The sequence below is a fragment of the Chaetodon trifascialis genome, chromosome 12 (assembly GCF_039877785.1).
Source record: "Chaetodon trifascialis isolate fChaTrf1 chromosome 12, fChaTrf1.hap1, whole genome shotgun sequence".
Classification (NCBI taxonomy): Eukaryota; Metazoa; Chordata; class Actinopteri; order Chaetodontiformes; family Chaetodontidae; genus Chaetodon; species Chaetodon trifascialis.
The window spans coordinates 19197561-19216342 of NC_092067.1; the positions used below are offsets into that span (position 1 = coordinate 19197561).

General features: G+C 39.5%; 2 protein-coding genes across 2 annotated transcripts in view; one reads left to right on the top strand and one right to left on the bottom strand.

Annotated features, from left to right (window-relative positions):
- The window catches only part of LOC139340738 (general transcription factor IIF subunit 2-like), a 40438-nt gene that overhangs the window by 6619 nt on the left and 15037 nt on the right, over nucleotides 1-18782 (bottom strand). The gene's annotated exons all lie outside the window — the stretch shown is intronic.
- On the top strand, nucleotides 12802-14838 carry kctd4 (potassium channel tetramerization domain containing 4). Its single transcript, XM_070976675.1, has one exon. The coding sequence runs from the start codon at nucleotides 13071-13073 to the stop codon at nucleotides 13845-13847; it is 777 nt and encodes a 258-aa protein (XP_070832776.1). The 5' UTR covers nucleotides 12802-13070; the 3' UTR covers nucleotides 13848-14838.

Here is an 18782-nt window from a genome sequence, read left to right on the forward strand (position 1 = left end):
TCAAAAACATGATAAGCTTATAAAACAACACACTATAGATTAAACCAGAGGTTCTGGATCATTTTGGCTTCTGACCTTCTTGGCCTGTTCCATTTAACAATGCTCATATGTCAGTGGTTGGCAACCTTTTTTATCAGACGTACCCCCACAGCTCTATAATAATAAATTATTAAATCACATCTTAAAACTCATTTATTTAGACTGGCTTTTAATATTGAGTAACTTTTACCCTTTGATATGCATTTTTTGTTGTGTTTCTTGCTATGTATCTTTTGTAATTTCCCTGTAAAGCACTTTGATCATCTGTCTGATGTTGTAAGGTGGTATATAAATAAACTTTATTATTATTATTAATAGTGAATCTCTACAATATATTTCATTCAGTTGAACAGTGGACATTTAGGTCTCTTTGGTTGTGGATATGACCACTGGGAGTGGAAGCTGTGCTTTTGTACCCGTCTCATTTATTTAACTAACCATTTCAACCACTTATCCACTTGCGAGTAGTTGTTAGCGGTTCTACCAAAGACATTTACCCTCTAAACTTCTCGAATGGTTTTAATTTTAATAACCGCTCAAAAGAGGTAAACTTTTCCAATGTTTTACAAAAAAAACTAGAACAGATTTGAGTAACAGAACTTACCCTGTTTCCTCATTTCTACCCCAATAATCATATCATGACCCCTCAGATTTATCTTGTGACCCTTTGGAGGGGCCCAACCCCTAAGTTCAGAACCACCTGACTAAACCAGCTGTATATATAGTAATTAAAACCAGCGCTGTGAGGTGGAACTGTGCATCAGCATTAACTCTCATTATGTTATGTACCATAAATCACGTCAGGGATTTTTCTACAGAATGAGGACTATTTAGCTGATAATATTCTGTACATTTACTTGAGTAGGATTTTTATATTCAGGACTTTAAATTGTGTCTGTGTAACTGTGTCCCACTGGCCACCACTTCAAGTCATCCATAAACCATTCACAACTGTGCCTTTCCTCTTAATGTGACCTTGTCAACCATTTCTGAGTTTTAATTTATTGCATTTATTTTTCAAGCTGTTCTTTCATAAGGTGCTTCTGCCAATTATTCAACTGTCCAACCCACAACCTCTTCCGAAACCATTTGATGCCTCTTCTGCTCCTCTCCAATCAGTACTATGATCCGCTTTCATTGTTTCCTCTTTTTTCTTTGCAAATTTTGAATCGACTGTCCAGGGAATGGTGCAGTCCAGTTGGTGAGCGTTGGCGTTATATTGGCAACAGCTTTGTCTATTGTGCATTGTTGTATGATTTGGCATTGTTTGTATCTGGACTCATAAAAAGGTCTGAGAAGCCGCTACATTTCACACCCATCAGTTAATAAAACCAGCAGAGAGAGACACTCAAAGGGCGAACAGAGAGAGGAAGTCTACAGAGAGCCGTAGAGGTCAACAAACAGACTGTGAGTAATTGATAATGAACAGACTGACAGGCCTAGATGACATGTGGACGAGGGAGAGAGGCTGTCAAACCTATTTTAACGTTCTCTTACAGTTTCCATAAACAGTTGAGGATCCTCGAGTGTGAAATCTTGTAAAAGAAGAGTTAGTAAATCCTCTTGGGACACATGCCAACTCGCCCTCACGCTTCCCTTGCTAACGTCTTTCCCTTTCTGTCTCAGTCACTCCCACCTCCAACATGGGGGAGAAATGCACAGAAAAGACATGAGGAAATAACGTCTCTTGCTCTCACACGTCATCTGAAGCAACGTCAGTTTCTGATGACGCGGAGACAGCAGGATCACCTGTCAGTCAGCATCAGCTGCTCCCTGGTGTCTTTTGTTCCCTTGTTTTTCAACAGATAATGTGATGTACGGTCCAGATTACAACAAGGACACATACTCCCCTGGCTCATGCTTTTATTGTTTTATTGATGTTGTCTTATGTTTTCTCTTAACAGCATCCACACACACACGACAAAGCTCTCTTCAGAACGTGTAGAGATCAAACCACAGCTAAATTTAAGGGTAATTCACTGGTCAGACACTAGATGCACATGAGCCATTTCGACTGGCAGCAAAGCATTTTTGTATTCATTAAGTATATATTCAAGTTGTACCTGCAAAGTCACTATTTAATGATTTATGATTGAAATGTCAGAAATGTTGAGTAATTTAGTAATTTAGGAGCTTATGTTTGGGTAAAACAACAAAAAACTGAAATTATTTTATATACTGTAAAACTGACTCACTGTTTAAACCAAACCCCAAACCTGGTTCTGCTATATGGCATTGAAATCAAACCTTTAACAGTCTTTCCACAAAATCCTGTTTTATCAGACCATTATCTAACTTTGCTATTTCTGAACTACACATTATTAGGCAAAAAATACGACACTACATGTCAATCTGATAGCACTGTAGCTAGATTTAAGGAAATACTTCCATTGGCATTTAATTCAATGCTGGGCCTTAACAGACTAAATAAACACTAGTCACCTTGATTACCTTGTTGATAGTGCTGCAGGTTCGCTGTGTATGAAACTTGACTGTATTCCCTATAATGTTAAGATAAATCCTCCATGCATGTCAAAGTTAGTCAGAGAGCTCCACAAGGTTCTGTGTTTGAACCAGTTCTATTCCCCTTATACATGCTTGCTATAGGTATTGTTATGGTATCATCCATAAAATATCTTTGTTATGCAGATGATACCTAATTAGGTCTTTTGATCGAGCCGGATTAACCCAATCAGTTAAGTAAACTTCGAGCGTACTTTAAGGCAGTGTTTCTCAACTCCGGTCCTTGGGCCCCCCTGCCCTGCATGTTTTAGATGTTTCCCTCCTCCACCACACCGGATTCAAATGATCAGCTTGTCAGCAAGCTCTGCAGTGGCTTTATAATGAGCCACTCATTTGAATCATGCCTTAAGGCCATTAAAAACCCAGATGACCTGCAATGTTCTGCTGTTAAACTCAACCAAAACTCAAGTTATTGTGCATTATCTACAGTTACTCTAAATGGCACTGCCCTGGCCTCCAGCATCTCTGTAAGGAATCCTATTTGATCAATATATGTACACGTAAAACAAATTTCAACATCTGCCTTTTCACACAGGTAACATTGCAAAAATCAGGCACATGTCTCAAAACAATGCAGAAATATTAATGCATGCATTTGTTATTTCTAAGCTGCATTATTGCAATTCCTTGTTATCAGTCTGCCCCAGTAAGTCTCTAAAGATTCCTCAGCTGATCCAAAATGCTGCGGCACATTTTCTGACAAAAGCTAGACAAAGAGATCATATTTCTTACATATTGGACTCTCTGCACTGGCTCCCTGTAAAATCCAGAACTGAATTTAAAATCCTTCTCCACACCAACAAAATCCTTACATTTTTGAGTATGAACTCTTCAGGCCCTGCCTATCTTATGGTGAGATGTTAACTTTATCAATTATCTAAGTGTTACTGGTTTTGGTAAAAAGTTTTTGTTTTTAGTGACAATTTGACTCATAGTACTACTGTAGTTAGTCATGACTCATCTTTCACAAAGAGAATTTATTTCAGCATAAAGCTCAATCTGTCCTGATTAAAAGTCCTGTGTAAAAATGCCTGCACTGAGCCAACTTCAAGGATAAGGCTGATCTTAATACTCAGTTTTCTTATTGTCAACAAATCCCATGAAAAGACCAAAACCCACAATGTTTATCAATACTTTTCAACTTCCCACTGTGGAACTACCCTATGATGACTTATCCAACATCACTCAAACTGAAGTAAACAGTACATTTGTTTGGGATTATTTTCAGTTGTGGATTAGTCCACATTTGGTGCACTAAAGAGTGTATATGGTATTAAAAAAAAAAGTTGATCGAAATAGAGGAAAATACAGTATCAGCAAGTGCAACACTGTGGCTCATGTACATGTTCTATTAGTTCTTGGAGCTGTGACACAGAGGAATAAAATATACAGTATCAAAGCTTTGGCAGCAGATGCAACAGTCAGTCAGGCAGTGGGATCAATTCATTGTTGTTTTTTTAAGGGATTGGTTGGAAACGAAGCTACAAAATATCACCAGCTTCATCTTTAATAAGACGGCCTTGATGTATTCAGTGTAAACCAAAGCTGAACAAATGCAGGTGCAACTGGCATGGTCACTATAGTAACCATCACAAGCCACCTGACATCATGTGTCACACAACATTCCATCAAGAGTCCATCTTTAATCTGAAGGCAAGAAACGCTTCTTGCCTTCAGATGCAGTATGTGTCACAGATCTCACTAATGTCCATCTTTGCCTTTCCCACAAATGGATGCAATTATGTGCAATTATTGGCTGGTGAGTGACAGAGCACTTGCCAGCAACACATCTAAAAACACACCCACACACAAGAAACATGTGTGTACACATGCACATGACTACTGACTATCCATCACCAACCTCCATGTTCTGCAGTAATCACAGTCAAATAGATCCAAGGTCATTCAAGTCTTCCCATTTCTTCTTCAGGATCCAGACAGACACAATGTTGAAGAGAAATTTCCTCCTAATCGTACAAAGACATATACTGCTGATAGAAAGAGAGGACACCACATGTAGGTCAAGGCTTCTGTGTGTGGGAGGAACATTTGAGATAAATAGTTGACTCCTGCATGTTGGCTTCACTATAAAACTTTTCATGCTAGATCAATGTTTTGATCCACACCTTGCAGACATGCACTAGTCTAATTCTCCTAAACAGTTATCATTCAGAGCTGCAAAGTACTTTATTACTCTGTATCGCCTGAAGAAAAGCAGCCACATGGTGGATTTCAATTCTGCAGGGCAGCTGCTCCTACTTTCATTTATGAATATCTATGAGATACTGCAGTACTAGTAGTACAAGTGATTTTAGAAAAGTTTTAGAAGAAGTTTCTTTATCTATCTATCTATCTATCTATCTATCTATCTATCTATCTATCTATCTATCTATCTATCTATCTATCTATCTATCTATCTAGATGAAAATTGAAAGATTTTCTTTCCTTTTAAAAAAAAGAAGCTATTGTCAGGAGACGGTACGCTGTGCTTGGCACAAAGACTAGAAACAGCGGGAAACAGCTAGCCAGGGTCCATCCAAAGGTAACAAACTCTGCCAACCAGCTGCTCAGAAGTTCAGTGATTAACACCTTATATCTCATTTGTTTAATCTGTACAAAGACAGAAGTGTAAAAACAATAAGTTGTGGTTTCACAGGGGGTTCTGGGCCAACCTATTTCTTGGCTCGGCACAGAAACTTTCTGCAACGAAGCAAATAAACATTATTACCATAATAGCAAATAATGTTATATGAAACATGACAACTTCTTTTTAGATGTGATTGGTACGGGTATTTTGGCATGATAGCTTACATAATTTAATATTTATTAGAAAAGTCTGACACTCTAACAGTCTAAATGCAGGTGCCGGTCGAGGGTGATATCCGCTATCACCTAACAATGTAACACGACCTATGATGTTATAGCACCTGTGGTGACAGAAAACTTCAGAAAGGGAAGAGGTATGAATTATCAGGTCCATTTACGGAGCTTTATTCCTGTCATGGCACAGCTCTGTGATGACACACCGCTAACAGCTGTAGGACTCATATAATGTGTGTATGTCTAATGAACTCATGGTTTCAGGCCCAAATCTTTTGGAAATTTTAACCTGATGGAGTCGAGTGTCAACACAATTATGCTGGCCTAATTAACTCTAATATTACAGGACATTTTGAATTGAACAAACAGTTAAAGGAGTCATGTACATGTCATGGAGTCATGTACATGTCATCAAATCATTTATAAAGCCATCTCAAAATGGGCAGGCTGTTTTGAGTACTTTTCTGGCTCTATTTGAATTTAAGTGAAAGTGGATTTCAGGCGTTTGGGGTCAACGTCTGCTCATCTTTTGTTTTAGACAGATTACGTTAATAAATTACTCTTATTGGGAACCTGTAGATGAAACAGATGAAAATGCATTTTAAGGAATTACATGAAGTAATTCTTTAAGAGTAGAGAAGTGAAAAATGGTAGAGTGAAGACAGTAGAGGCAGAGACACACAGATAGGAGGGTGAGGAGGTCACTCGTCCACCCCCTCCACGCTCATCTCTTACTCTCCATCTGCTCCTCAAAGCTCTGACCTTCCTTATGTTAAACACAACAAACAGCTCGCCGCCCACCAGGCCTCCATCCACCATCACAGTCTCTGAATAAACGACCCCTCTTCAGCTATGTTCCACCATACATGTATCAGCCACAAACACAGCAAGCCTACATATACGAGAGTTAGAGCAATAAATACATCAGTCTCAGACCCTCATCAGCATGCACCATGAACGCTACTCCTCTGTAATCTAATGCTGCAGCCTAACAGTTCCTACATTTTTATTTTTAAGGATTGCTGGCCTTAAGGTCCATTCATTGTCTTTTTTTTACAAACACAAGATCTGACCCTCTGCATGAACTGCTTGTTACTGCCTCAGGATATCCATGTGACCCTGGCTCTCTCCACTCTGAGATGACTCTCCAGTAAGACCTTTTTTTGATGGTTTCACTGCTTCTCTAAAACATCCTCTTTCCTCTGATCTTGACTCAGATCTGATTGAAGCTTGATGACCTTCTGGTTATCATAACAGATATGATGTTCTTGGTTTGAGGTGGTTTTAGTTCTCAGGAATAATTTGGAAATACTTTAAAAAGACACAAGGCCTGGCAATATGCATATGCACAAAAACCATGCAGTAAGTCATTTCCCTCACATTAACAGGTATTTTCAAAAAAAAAAAATCTTCATCATCTTCTTCTAATCTTCTACATTCTTTACTTTTTTAGCCAATTTAATTTGCTGACTTTTTGCAGTCTTCCCAGCATCTTTACAGTGCCCATCAAAGGCTCATTTACTGTACAACAGTATAAAACTGATAGTTTTTGGCTGAGGATGAATGGAATAATATCTGGGAAAGCCAAGAAAAATTCCCCTGTGATTTCAATTAATTGAGATTCCCTCGTTGGGGAAGTAAATCCGCACAAATTTCTTGCATCAGGTTCAACTTGGGCTAACTTGACCTGCAAATTTGCACCATTTTGACAGAGCTGACCTTTGAGGGGAGGGAGAGCTAGAAAGTCCAACATGGAAGAAACTATCATGGCTTATTGACTGTGTTGCACCAGACAAACACAGAATAAATATCTCCTTAAAATATTTTTGGCTACGAGCGAGAAAGTATGACAGGGAAATAAACTGTATTGAGAAACTGACCTTTTTTAAAGACTACAACATGAATAATATGCAAAACACTGGAAAAATATATAAATATGTGCCTCTAAGATCTAATTTAAAAACCCTCTTCTTGTACAAGTGTTGTATTTCCATGGTTGACCTCCTTGTTTAACTTGGAAAATACACTTGCTCAGAGGCATTTACATTTGGTTTGACAGATTGTATCATTCCATTTCTTTAGACTGGAGGCAGCATTTTATTTATGATCTTGTCATATTACCTTTTACCATGAAGTCCTTCAAAACTCTGTTTCAATATGAGCAATGTAAACTACATAATTACCTTTCTGATATCTCTGCTCATGATGGTTTACAGGTTAATTATACAGGTGCTATAAAAAAACATAATGACAGCTCATCTGGCCCTGTTGGAGAACCTTACCAATGCAACTGGTGCAACTACACTCATTAACAGGTCTAACAACTTGTGGAGCAGATACCAGTATTGATAAGCAAACCTTACATGCCTTCATCTATCTGTGGGTAACTGTAAAAGTGGAAATCAATCTTGTACGTATGCATGGCCTCAGAAATCTGATTAAAAAGAGCATGTGCTTTTCTGTCTTTGTGCATAAACAGACTTTTAGTCATGAAGCTACACAGAGTTTTATGCATCTGGCCCATGGCCATTAGCATCACTGAATATATCAGCCCCCCAGAGATGTCTATGTAGTACATCAATTAAATTTCATGCATGTGGCTGCGCCTTACTCCATCAGGTGTAAAAAGCATCAGAGAGGCTAAAATATACTCTTTTTTCTTTTCTCCTTACACACACACCTACACAGACACACACCAAGTAGTGACAGAGCCTTGTCTACACATGACAATGATTGGCTCTCCAAATATAATTTTCTATTACAGCTCATCTCTACCAAGCCCAGAGGCTGCTTCATTAAGGAAATTTAATGATTCCATTCATTAACTTTGAAGCGATTTTCCGATGTCGGTAACTGTATTCAGCCCACTCGCTTTTATTTTAACATGAATTAGTACCGGCTTTACAAAACAAACAGACATCAAAGTGCTGAGAAAATGCAGAGAAAACTGGTGGGCAATTAAATTGTGGGCAGTGGTGCCTAAAGGTTAGAGAAGCAAGTCCTCTCGATGGGCAGAACAAATCTGGTTGGGGAAAATAAAAAGCAGCACTTGCCCCTCCTTCATTACCATCACTGAGGTGCCCCTGAGCAAGGCCACATGATGACACTGATGACAACATGGGAATTAATTAAAATTAAATTGGAAAACATGGAATTTGGGAAAAAGTGAAACGGAATCTGGAAAAAACGTAAACGTATTTAATAGGGCCCTAACAAATAAAGGTAACAAAAAAAAAAAAATGCTAGTGGAGTGGACTCCTGTAGGTCTACTCTCACGCTTAAAAACTCATTGACTGTTTTTCAAAATGGTCTGTCAAAACAGGAAAATGGTATATTCTAATATTACAGAGCATTTTTTTTAAAGTTATAATTAATGTGTGATTTTTCTAGATTAAAAATGTTGATGTTTGACTTGCACTGACTTGACTTTGTTGGCAGTCTGATGTTACCTGGACACAAGACACCTTTGCCATCTTCACATCGAGGACCACAATGAAAATATGGCTTGAAATATATTGTGTCACCCTTGACATTTTTGTAGTCATAAGATGTAAACTTTGTATTGATCTTCTTAACTACTCATATTTGGAAGTAACATTTAAGATTAACATCACAATTCAGCATTTCAAAAAGAACATAATTATGTAGACATCATGACATTTATGTCACTGAAACTCATCGCGATCTATCAGGTCTAATAGATTAACTTTACCCCCAGCACACACACAAAGACTATCTATACAGTAGATAGACTTCCATAATGAATAAAGCAAGAGATTGACAGCTCTGAGCTCGTTCAAGACCTTATTTTAAGTGGTTGCCATGCCAGCTTCACAGCAGTCAGTGACTCCATGTTACACCACAAGCTCTCAGAGCGGCTCTATGAATAATTCACCACCTTCGGGAGGAAAGGAGAGTCCTTGCTAGCAGCATTTTGGGAAATTTAATTCAAACGTCCTAAACCTTCACTTTGATAAAGAGACACAGCAGCTGTGACAAACAGACTGTCACTGACTTTGAAGATAATGATCGTCCTTGATGAGCCAGTTTTAATGAACAGGAGGCAGAAAGCAGGTCAAACCTCCCACAATCCTCTCTGCTGCATCTTGGCCTCGTTTGCAATTCCAATTGAGCGTTGTTGATGATGATACCACTAATCACTTATGATTAGAAAATCGCCGTGGAGACAGAGAGAACTGTCACTCTGGCATCTTCTCCCAGATAAACACACACATGCATACACAGGATGAAAAGCAGCATTTTAGTAACCAACATCAATTATTTCTGCAGTCACTGTGCTGGAATTCAGTATTTCACTTCAAATGAATCTTCAGTCGTTCCCCAAGCAATGCACTTTCATCAGCACAAGCTCTGAGGTGCAACCAGTTGACAACCTGTTACACAAATCTAACACTTGTTGCTTGTAAGCAGAACAAGTCATGTTCATCAGTTTATTATTATTTAGTTTGTTGAGGAAAAGAACGGGAATGATTTCCGTGATTGTATTTTGTCTCTTATGTCTTAATGAAACATTTTCATCATCTTGTACACAGATGCATAAACATTTAGTGGTCTGGGACAAAACTGATGAAATTGCTATACGTAAAATTTTAATTAAATGAAAGATAGAAACCAAAATCATTCACTTTTCCTTCCTGCTTCACACTGGGCACAGCGGCGGCCTAATGCAGTACATACAATTCAGAATAGGGTCGTTTTAGCCTACTGGAATATTTACAGCTGCTATTTTCTTGTAAGCTTTAACCTCCAAACACACATTTGACTTACTTCAAATTTTCTGAACTTTAATTCTTTTAAGTTTCATAAATATGAGGCATGAAAGATACAAAATTGCGCTATTTTTCATTTGTGTTGCTAAATAAACAGATGTACGCAACAGCACCTTCAGTTCTACATCTTGTTTACATGTGAACGAACTGCTGAGAAGAGGCTTCAAGTATGATCTAATAAACTAAAAAAGGCAGGATCATGGGTGCCGAGAGGGTGGATCAACATCAAACACTGGTGGTCTGAGGCACACAATAAGAAGAAATCCAACTGTTACCAAACGACTGCATGAGTGAACTTATTGAACTGTATTTTCATGATGCACAAAAAGTCCTGCATGTGTGAGTTCAAATACAGTTATTTTTTAGACAATGTCTTGCAGGGGTGCGGACGTTTGTTTCCCAGTTTCAGTTCACATATCTTATTACGACTTGAAAATCTAACGATCCAATTTCCCCGCTGGCATCATTCAATTTCCATCTAATCTAATTTCATTAGAGCTATTACGATTGGTCAAATCATCAATTACTTAATTTATAGAACATAAATGTGCAACTATTTGCTGGTTTACTTCATCCTTACTGGTAATACAGTGAGTATTTGGGGGTTTTGGACTGATAGACAGACACCACCAAGAACAGTGAGAAACTTGGATGGACATTTTTCATAATTTATTGAGGTTTTTTAGACCAAACAATTTTATAAATAAATAAAAACAATCTACAGGTGAGCTGATACTGAAAATAATCATTAGCTTCACCCCTAAATCTAATCTAATCTAATCTAATCTGAACTATCATCCCAGTACCCTGCTACTCTTGTCTGCAATGTTCAGTGCATCCAAGTCATCATCTGTCCATTTTACAGTAATATTTTGCCACTGAGTAGTCTAAAATACACAAACATCACTGCAAAGGAAGCCCAGAGTGTCTGCTGCCCTGCAGTGACAGATACTGCCACAATCCAGGTATTTTGTCACAGCCAGGCTCCTGTGCTGCTAAATTATGCAAATTAACTGGCATTGCCTCCCTGGTGTAAAAACAACATCTAAAGTAGGTTACAAACCATCTGGACTGAAATATTTCTACAACAGAATTTCTGCCGGGGTCAGAATGGAGCATAAACATAAATTTAGTGTGCATGCTGTCCGTCTAGGTGTTTGCGTATTTATGTTTGTGTGTGCTTGAGAAACAATAAGAAGTTAATACACAGTACAAAGATTTTACTATCGGAGCATTTGTTTTGTACCGTTTTCTACTCCTACGCCCAAAGTTCTGTAATCTCCAACAAGGTGAAATTTTAAGAAAAACATGAAATTTAGCTAAATGATGGTGATTACTTACAACACAAGAAACACGGCTAACAGGTGATTGGAGTGATAAGTAGGAAGATAAAAAGATACAATTGATTACAGGTTTTTCAAAAAATCATGAACTCATGTGGTATCTGAAGTAGCCAGACCATGTATTCACAACGATTGATTTTTAGGCGTCCAGTCTCTAATGATCACTCACACAGTTAATACATACCCCTAACATAAAACTGACTGACTATGCCACATATTCTTTAATACTGTAAGCCATTAGTTACCACCTTCCTGTTACAGTGTCCAGTATGCTAAAGTGTTGGCATGGAGCACCAAATCCAATCATCTGCAGAGTATGCATTGATTTTTGTTTTCATCACATTCTCTGACCAAACATTATCCTGACATATTTTACATTTACAGGCCCTCTGTGTGTTTCCTTATGTATGATAAATGGCACTGCACATCTGAAGTTGCACTGGAACAGACACTGCCATGTGAAGCACACACACAGTGGTGGTATGAGGCATCTGTAGCAAAATTTCCAATCTAGTGCAGTTCCCGAGGGGGGCTGCAGGCCAAGGCATTAGCAGATTCAAAACCTGTCCTTCATGACCAGACCACCATTGACTGTAATTGATCCATTTCCTCCTCTGGACCCCAAAGCCAGCACACATACAAGACACACACAATCAATGCATGAACAACATTCGCAAAGACAGAGGACTGCTTGTTACCTTGCAAGAAAGGAAACAGGATATTTGTGTAAATGCATTCCCTGCTGCTCTAATTTACATAAGTAAGACTAGCAGCATTCTTCTCCCTGTCATAACCAGAGATGAGACAGAAAAAGCATGCCAGTAAAGCCCTGAATTAAACTGGACTCCTTTTCAAACAGATTCCAGTTCACATCTAGTGCTGTGTGGTAAACAGATGGATTTGGCTGCAAAGGGAGTTTCATATTCAGACTCACACAAGCTGAGACAGTTTCACACCACAAAAATTATAGAAGCAAACCCCCCCACCCACTCCTCCATCTGGTGACAGGAGGGTGTGTGCGAGTATGTGTGTGTGCATGTGTGCGCTAATTGCTGGAGCTCAGCTAGTGCTAATTGCCAGATCACTGCTCTGCACCTTTTTTATCAAAGATATTTAAGGAAAGAGAGCAAAAAAGAAAGAGCGAGCTCCGGGAGTCCGTACTCTTCGGTTGTCTGCTCTCACATTCTCCCTCTCTCCTCCCTTAATGTGACGCTGTCTGCCCACCCACTCCTAAAGGGAGGGAGAGAGAGACAGAGAGAAAGAGGGAGAGAGAGAGAGGAGAGGAGGGACACCAAGCAGCACAGAGAGCCAGTCTGTTTTCAGCTCCCAGTTCGCTGTAGCTCGTCTGCCAGACAGCACTCACCCATCCACCGTCACACAATCTCAAACACAATCACTCCCACTATACGACAGCTGACAACACCTTTTCATTTTCTCAGCAACACCACAGACTCACACAGCCAGATCCAAAAGAAGAGCAAGACAGACTCGACTTGTACTGCAGACACACCAGCTTTGAGGAGGCTGGGTTGAGGCTGGAGAGGGTAACTGGAGAATGGAATGGAACCTCAGAAGGATGGAAAGTGAACTGAGGCACATCAACCCGGACCTGCTGCAGCCCAGCAAGAGCTTCAAGAAGCCCTCTTCAGGCACTATCACCATCAACGTAGGGGGGTTCCTGTACACCGCCCACCGGACCACCCTTGCCAAGCACCAGGGTTCCTTTCTGGAAGAGCTGGCCAATGGTAAGAAGCCCGTTCAGCACACTGATTCCATGGGCAACCCGTTCATTGATAGAGATGGCCCCGTTTTTCGCCATGTGCTGAACTACCTCCGAACCGGAGAGCTCCAGCTGCCTGATGACTTCCGTGAGGCAGGGCTCCTTCGACGAGAGGCTGATTTCTACCGTCTGAGTGAACTGGTGGAATCCGTGGTCGAGTGGGAAAGCCAAAGGGCAGCCCAGCGGGAGGCTGCATTTTTGGAGGTGACAGATAGCCATGAGAGGTCACAGGGCCTCAAGGTATACTGCAGTGACCCCATCTTTATCGACAAAGTCAAAGCGCGACTGGTGCAGATCTCCAAGAGCCGCTTGGATGGGTTTCCGGAAGAATTCGTGGTGTCGTCCAATGTGATCCAGTTCCGACACTTCATCAAGTCGGAGCCGGGCTCGCGACTCGTACTGAAGGAGGACAGCACATTCTTGTGCACACTTGACTGTCTGAAACTAGAAACAGTGATGCTAGCACTGAGATCCGGCTTCAAGATGGTCACTAGCCTCGACAGCAGCAAAGGCTCCGTGGTGGCGGCTGAGGCCCTGCACTTTGTCAAGTAGGATGGAGAGAAACAGAGGGAACAGAGGAGAAAGAGGAGAGGGGGAGGCAGAAAGGGGAAAGAGTAGTGCCTGATTCTATATCCACCCTGCTAACATCAGATATTGGCTTGAAGATCTTGTAACATGTGCAGAGCTGTAATGTGTCATTGGGTGGGAGAAGAAGAACAGGTGGGTTGGACTGTCTCACAGTGTTTACATCTCTACTGCACAATAGTGGCTTAGAAACACACACAGAATTTGATCAGTTTGGGGTAACACTCGTAACAGCCATTATCAACAGAATGGCATTTTGGCATCAACCTTTACACTGCTTTGTAAGCTAGTATTCATAGAATTCAGAATGATCCAGACCAGAGTGTTTATGATGTCTACATTGCATTTGATTAGATATCACACAAAAGTACAACTCTGTAAAATGGGAAGACAAGCCAACAGTGAATCCCTCCTTAGAGAAGACAAAGGGTCAAACTGAGATTCTTAACATCGACAGCTTTATCAGTGGATTTGTCTCTGCACAAGAACTGCTTCTGCTGCTTTGTCAACGGCTGCAAAAGCCTTCAAAACCAGCCGTGATGTGCACTGTTGTGCCATTCAGCTACAGTCTGTGCGTGTGAATGTGTGTGCGTGTGTGTGTGTTGCTATACACTGTGTGCTGTGTTTAGCTGGTTTAATAGCTTGTGTTTAGTTTATTAGCCTTTTCCAGAGCCTGAAGGGTAAACCACAGCACATTAATTGTTGTTTTGGATGAAGTAACAAACTTCACATCCCAATCAGACTGAAGCGACATAAACTAATTCTCAGATCATGTCAGTGAGTTGAGTTAAAGCGCAAAGAAACGTGATTATTGTAAGGGCTTTGAATCTAGCATGATGCATGTGCACTAAATAAACTGTGTTTGTTAGTGCTGTGAGCCTCTGTGAAGTCAGTGCCACAACAATGCCTATTACTTTTCATTGTGAATATTTTACAAATAAAAGTGACACTGAAACGACTGGAGAGTATTTTGAAGTGTATCTGCAAAAGTTGTTTTTACAGTGAAATGCCTGAGTCATTGCTTGGTGTTAGAAGCCTGTCAAATGCTGCTTGTAGTAATGTTAAGTGTTCAGGAGTTACTTTGCATCAATTACATACAAAATTAACATAACTATTTAATCCTGACCCACATGAACTTACAGTCTGTACAGTGTGTAACTGTTACCCACTGAGCCAGACTGGAGCATTATTCGTGTCAAGTCTCTGGAATTTTCTGATGGAAAAAAGTGGTAGAGACACACTGAACTGTCTCTCACTTTCAGCTTTATCAAATCAGAACATTTTCCTTGCATACAATTACTGCTGTTACAATTCTCTGCATGTGTTAAACACTAATTTTCATGTCTGGAACCATCTACTGCGCAAAAATTCGAGGATCACAGGGACACAGAATTAGCATTATGAGCAGCGTATTCAATGCTGTTACACATATTAGGTGTCAGAATGGTACAGAGTGTAATGTTCCTGGGTTTCTGCGCCCTGAATGAAGACGTCACATCAAAACCAACTTCAGGTGATGAATTTTGAAAGCCGCTTTAACAGATGAATGCCACTGACAGATTTTCAATTACAGGAAACTACAGAAATCAATGCTTCAATCAGGCTGCTCAATCTTTGCATTTTTATTGATTTTTTTTTTTAATAATTTTGTTATTTGTATGATTTATCCACTTCTAATTTGCTTGGCCTATGAGAAGATAATTCGAGACTCTACATAAAAGGATTTTGAAATGTTTTATTCAGACTATGAATTTCAATTGAGGATAAACATTCAGCATGTATGTAGTATTTTCATGTAGAGGGCCTTATTAAAATATTCAGGTATATGTTACCCACATAATCTGTATACCCCCCAACACTTAAATTTGAGATAAACTGGCAAAAAAAAAAAAATCAACCATAAAGTAAACACAATTTACAGCATGGGTCAAAAGAAAATGCAATTCTGCCTATTTTCATGGCTGTATTTTGTCTTCACGCTAGAAGGAACTGCTTAACCATATGACATATATGCTTGATTGTGACACGTAGGGTCCAAAATTAACTACCATCTGCCAATGGCTGGTAAACTGAGAAAATGTACCTGCCAAAACATTTTTCAACCAGCAACACAACATAAGATACACCATTAAAAACTCTGTAAATATTAATTATCGACTAACCTTTCTTCAATGGAACAATAAAAAAAAAAATTCAGACACTGTTGTGGAGACTCAACTATCATTTTAAAATGTTAATTGATATTACATCATCTCACACACACACTACAAACAACAAGCACGTGCTTAACTCCATATACTCAAATCATGTGTCCAAATCATTCACAGAACCGAGCTCATTGGCGATACTGTCATTCAAAATCTGTCCTCACCCCTTCATCAGTGAAGTGCTACTTCTCGGTGGCAATACTTGCACACTCTCTCTTTGCAGTTAGCGTGATGTAGAAGTGTACCCAGGGTGTGGTCTGCACATCCTGACATCACTGATGAGTGCTTAAGATAACACCAGTCTTAAAAACATTGTTTAGGTTCATCTGTAAAGTGATAATGTTGACGCCTCTGCATTGAAGCTCTTCTAGTCAGGCTCATATTTGATACAGAGCTTTGATATTAGGTTTATTGCCAAGTACGCTTTCACATACAAGGAACTTGCCTCTATGATTTGGTGCATAACAACAAACATGGCAAGTAGAAAAATAAAGTACTGCAAGTCAAGAAGCATGAGTACAAAAGTGACAATAAAATATTATTATCATTATCATAAAAATAATATATACAACATGACCGTTTAAATGCTTAAGTGCAAAAGTTCATACTATGCATAGGGTTGAGCTGTATGACAGTATATACTATGCCAAAAGTAGAAATGTGTCCACCGGTAGCGATTTTGCAATACCATTTCCACCGCGAAGCCGTAAGCCGTATTTACACACTGTTATTCACAGTGTATGCACTGCTGCCCTGCTACACAGCGAGCGAGTGGACGTGTTGATGACATTGCACGGAGTGTAGCTGCTTCGTACTCTTTTCTGCTTGTCTGTATATCGGTTTCCACTCTTTTGTTGACATAGCGAATGCGTCCAAATACATGTCGTATTGATATCAATGTGAAACAGAAATCATTATGGATCAGTCCTCATCCTGCACACTCTACCCAGTGCAACCCCTCGCCTAAATCAAACAGAGTATTTCCCGTAAGTGAGAACGCGTCTGACTACAGACAAAGATGCTATATGTGTGAAAGGGTAACTCTGGACACTGTCTGGACCTGATTCTGCAACACTGAGCAACAGTCAGTGGCGATAATGCACCTCTATTGCATCTCTGTTGTTCTCGTTTGGAACTTTAAGGCTTAGATTTTGACAGAAAACTAGTTTTACTGTTTTGAGTCATCTAACTCAAGTGCTGTCTCATGTTAGACACTTGTTTTTGATTGTATGAAAGTTCAGAATAAAAGAAGAAAATAATTAAATGGGATGAAGCATGGTACAGTATGGTCATTTTAAGCCACTTCATTGAATTTACATAGCAATTACTATACCATATTAATTACTGATTTGTTTAAAAAAAAAAAAACTCACAATGTCATCATACATTAATGTTAAGTCAATAAGGGAATTAAAACATGCTCATCTCTGCCCTCACCTTCACACCACTGGCTGTAATGACTTACGCTTAGTTGTACTGGCTCACTGCCACCACCATGCAGCAACTCCACCTGCAGAAGCCTTTGGGGAGCCCCATCAAACCGTCTCAGCTCTAGTACAGATATTTGGTATTTTAAAAGTAGGCCAGTCTGTGAGATAAATCCTGCCCTTTTCCCTCAAGGAGGACCTCTTTTTATCTGTCTGCATTGCACTCTGATATGTGTCATTCATCAAATACTATGCTTAAAGTATAGATTTGAGGCACTTGTACTTGGCTTGAGTCTTTTCTTTTCATGCTATTTTCTGCGATACTCCGCTATTGTACTTTTACTCCACTAGTCTTCTGACAGCTTTAGTTACTAGTTACTTAAAAAATGAACATTTTGGCATACAAAACATATGAATAGCTTCTAATCTCCCTCTGTAAGATGATGCAGGAATGCCCTGATCTTAGGACAACTTCATTGTGCTAGTTCAGATGAATAAAATAGGAACAAAGTTGACTCTCCGTGCTTGGAAGTACCCCCCCCCCACCCCCACCCCAACCCCACTGTGAAGTGACATGATTAAGATGATGACTTACAAATGATGGCGCTGCTTTACAGTAGACTAAATGTGACAGAATTATTTCTAAAACTAATTAGTATTAATAATAGTAACAGTGACACAAATAAGCAAGTGCTGAAACATATCATTGTCATACAAATCTAATAAAAAGTACAAACATCTCTCCCTAAATTAAATTAGTAAGTACTAGTAAGTAAATTAATGATATAATTAAAGGGGCACTCCAGCGATATATTAACACATTCACAAAAGGTGGGGAAAATTTAAAAAAGAAGGAACAAAAATCATTGCCGCAGAGACCAAAATATTCACATTTTTAGCTCCAATAATAATGGATCCTCCATGTCCCACAATGCAACTCAATTGCATCCATAGATTTCTCCTGTCTGGTAAATGCCAACACTTTTCAAAAACTCTTGTGAACTCCTTGAAGCAGCGCAGACCTACAACAAATCATATAGTCAATGGGTTAATTATACTGGGCCACAAAAAAGGCTAACACTTGGGTGTAAATAGCTGCATTAAAGGACAAAAAGCTGGTTTGGCAGTGAGCGTTGTTGCCCCTGCCAAACCCAATGTGAAGCAGGGATGCGTCAAGATCCATTTATGGAAATGTTTAAATTTAATCATCCCAAACAATGACAAGTATTAATCTCCTCCAGAGTTTATCCTTGCTGGAGTGGAAAAGC

What these genes read in the sequence shown, in the direction of transcription:
- kctd4 (XM_070976675.1), top strand. Translation starts at nt 13,071, where the DNA reads ATGGAATGGAACCTCAGAAGGATGGAAAGTGAACTGAGGCACATCAAC.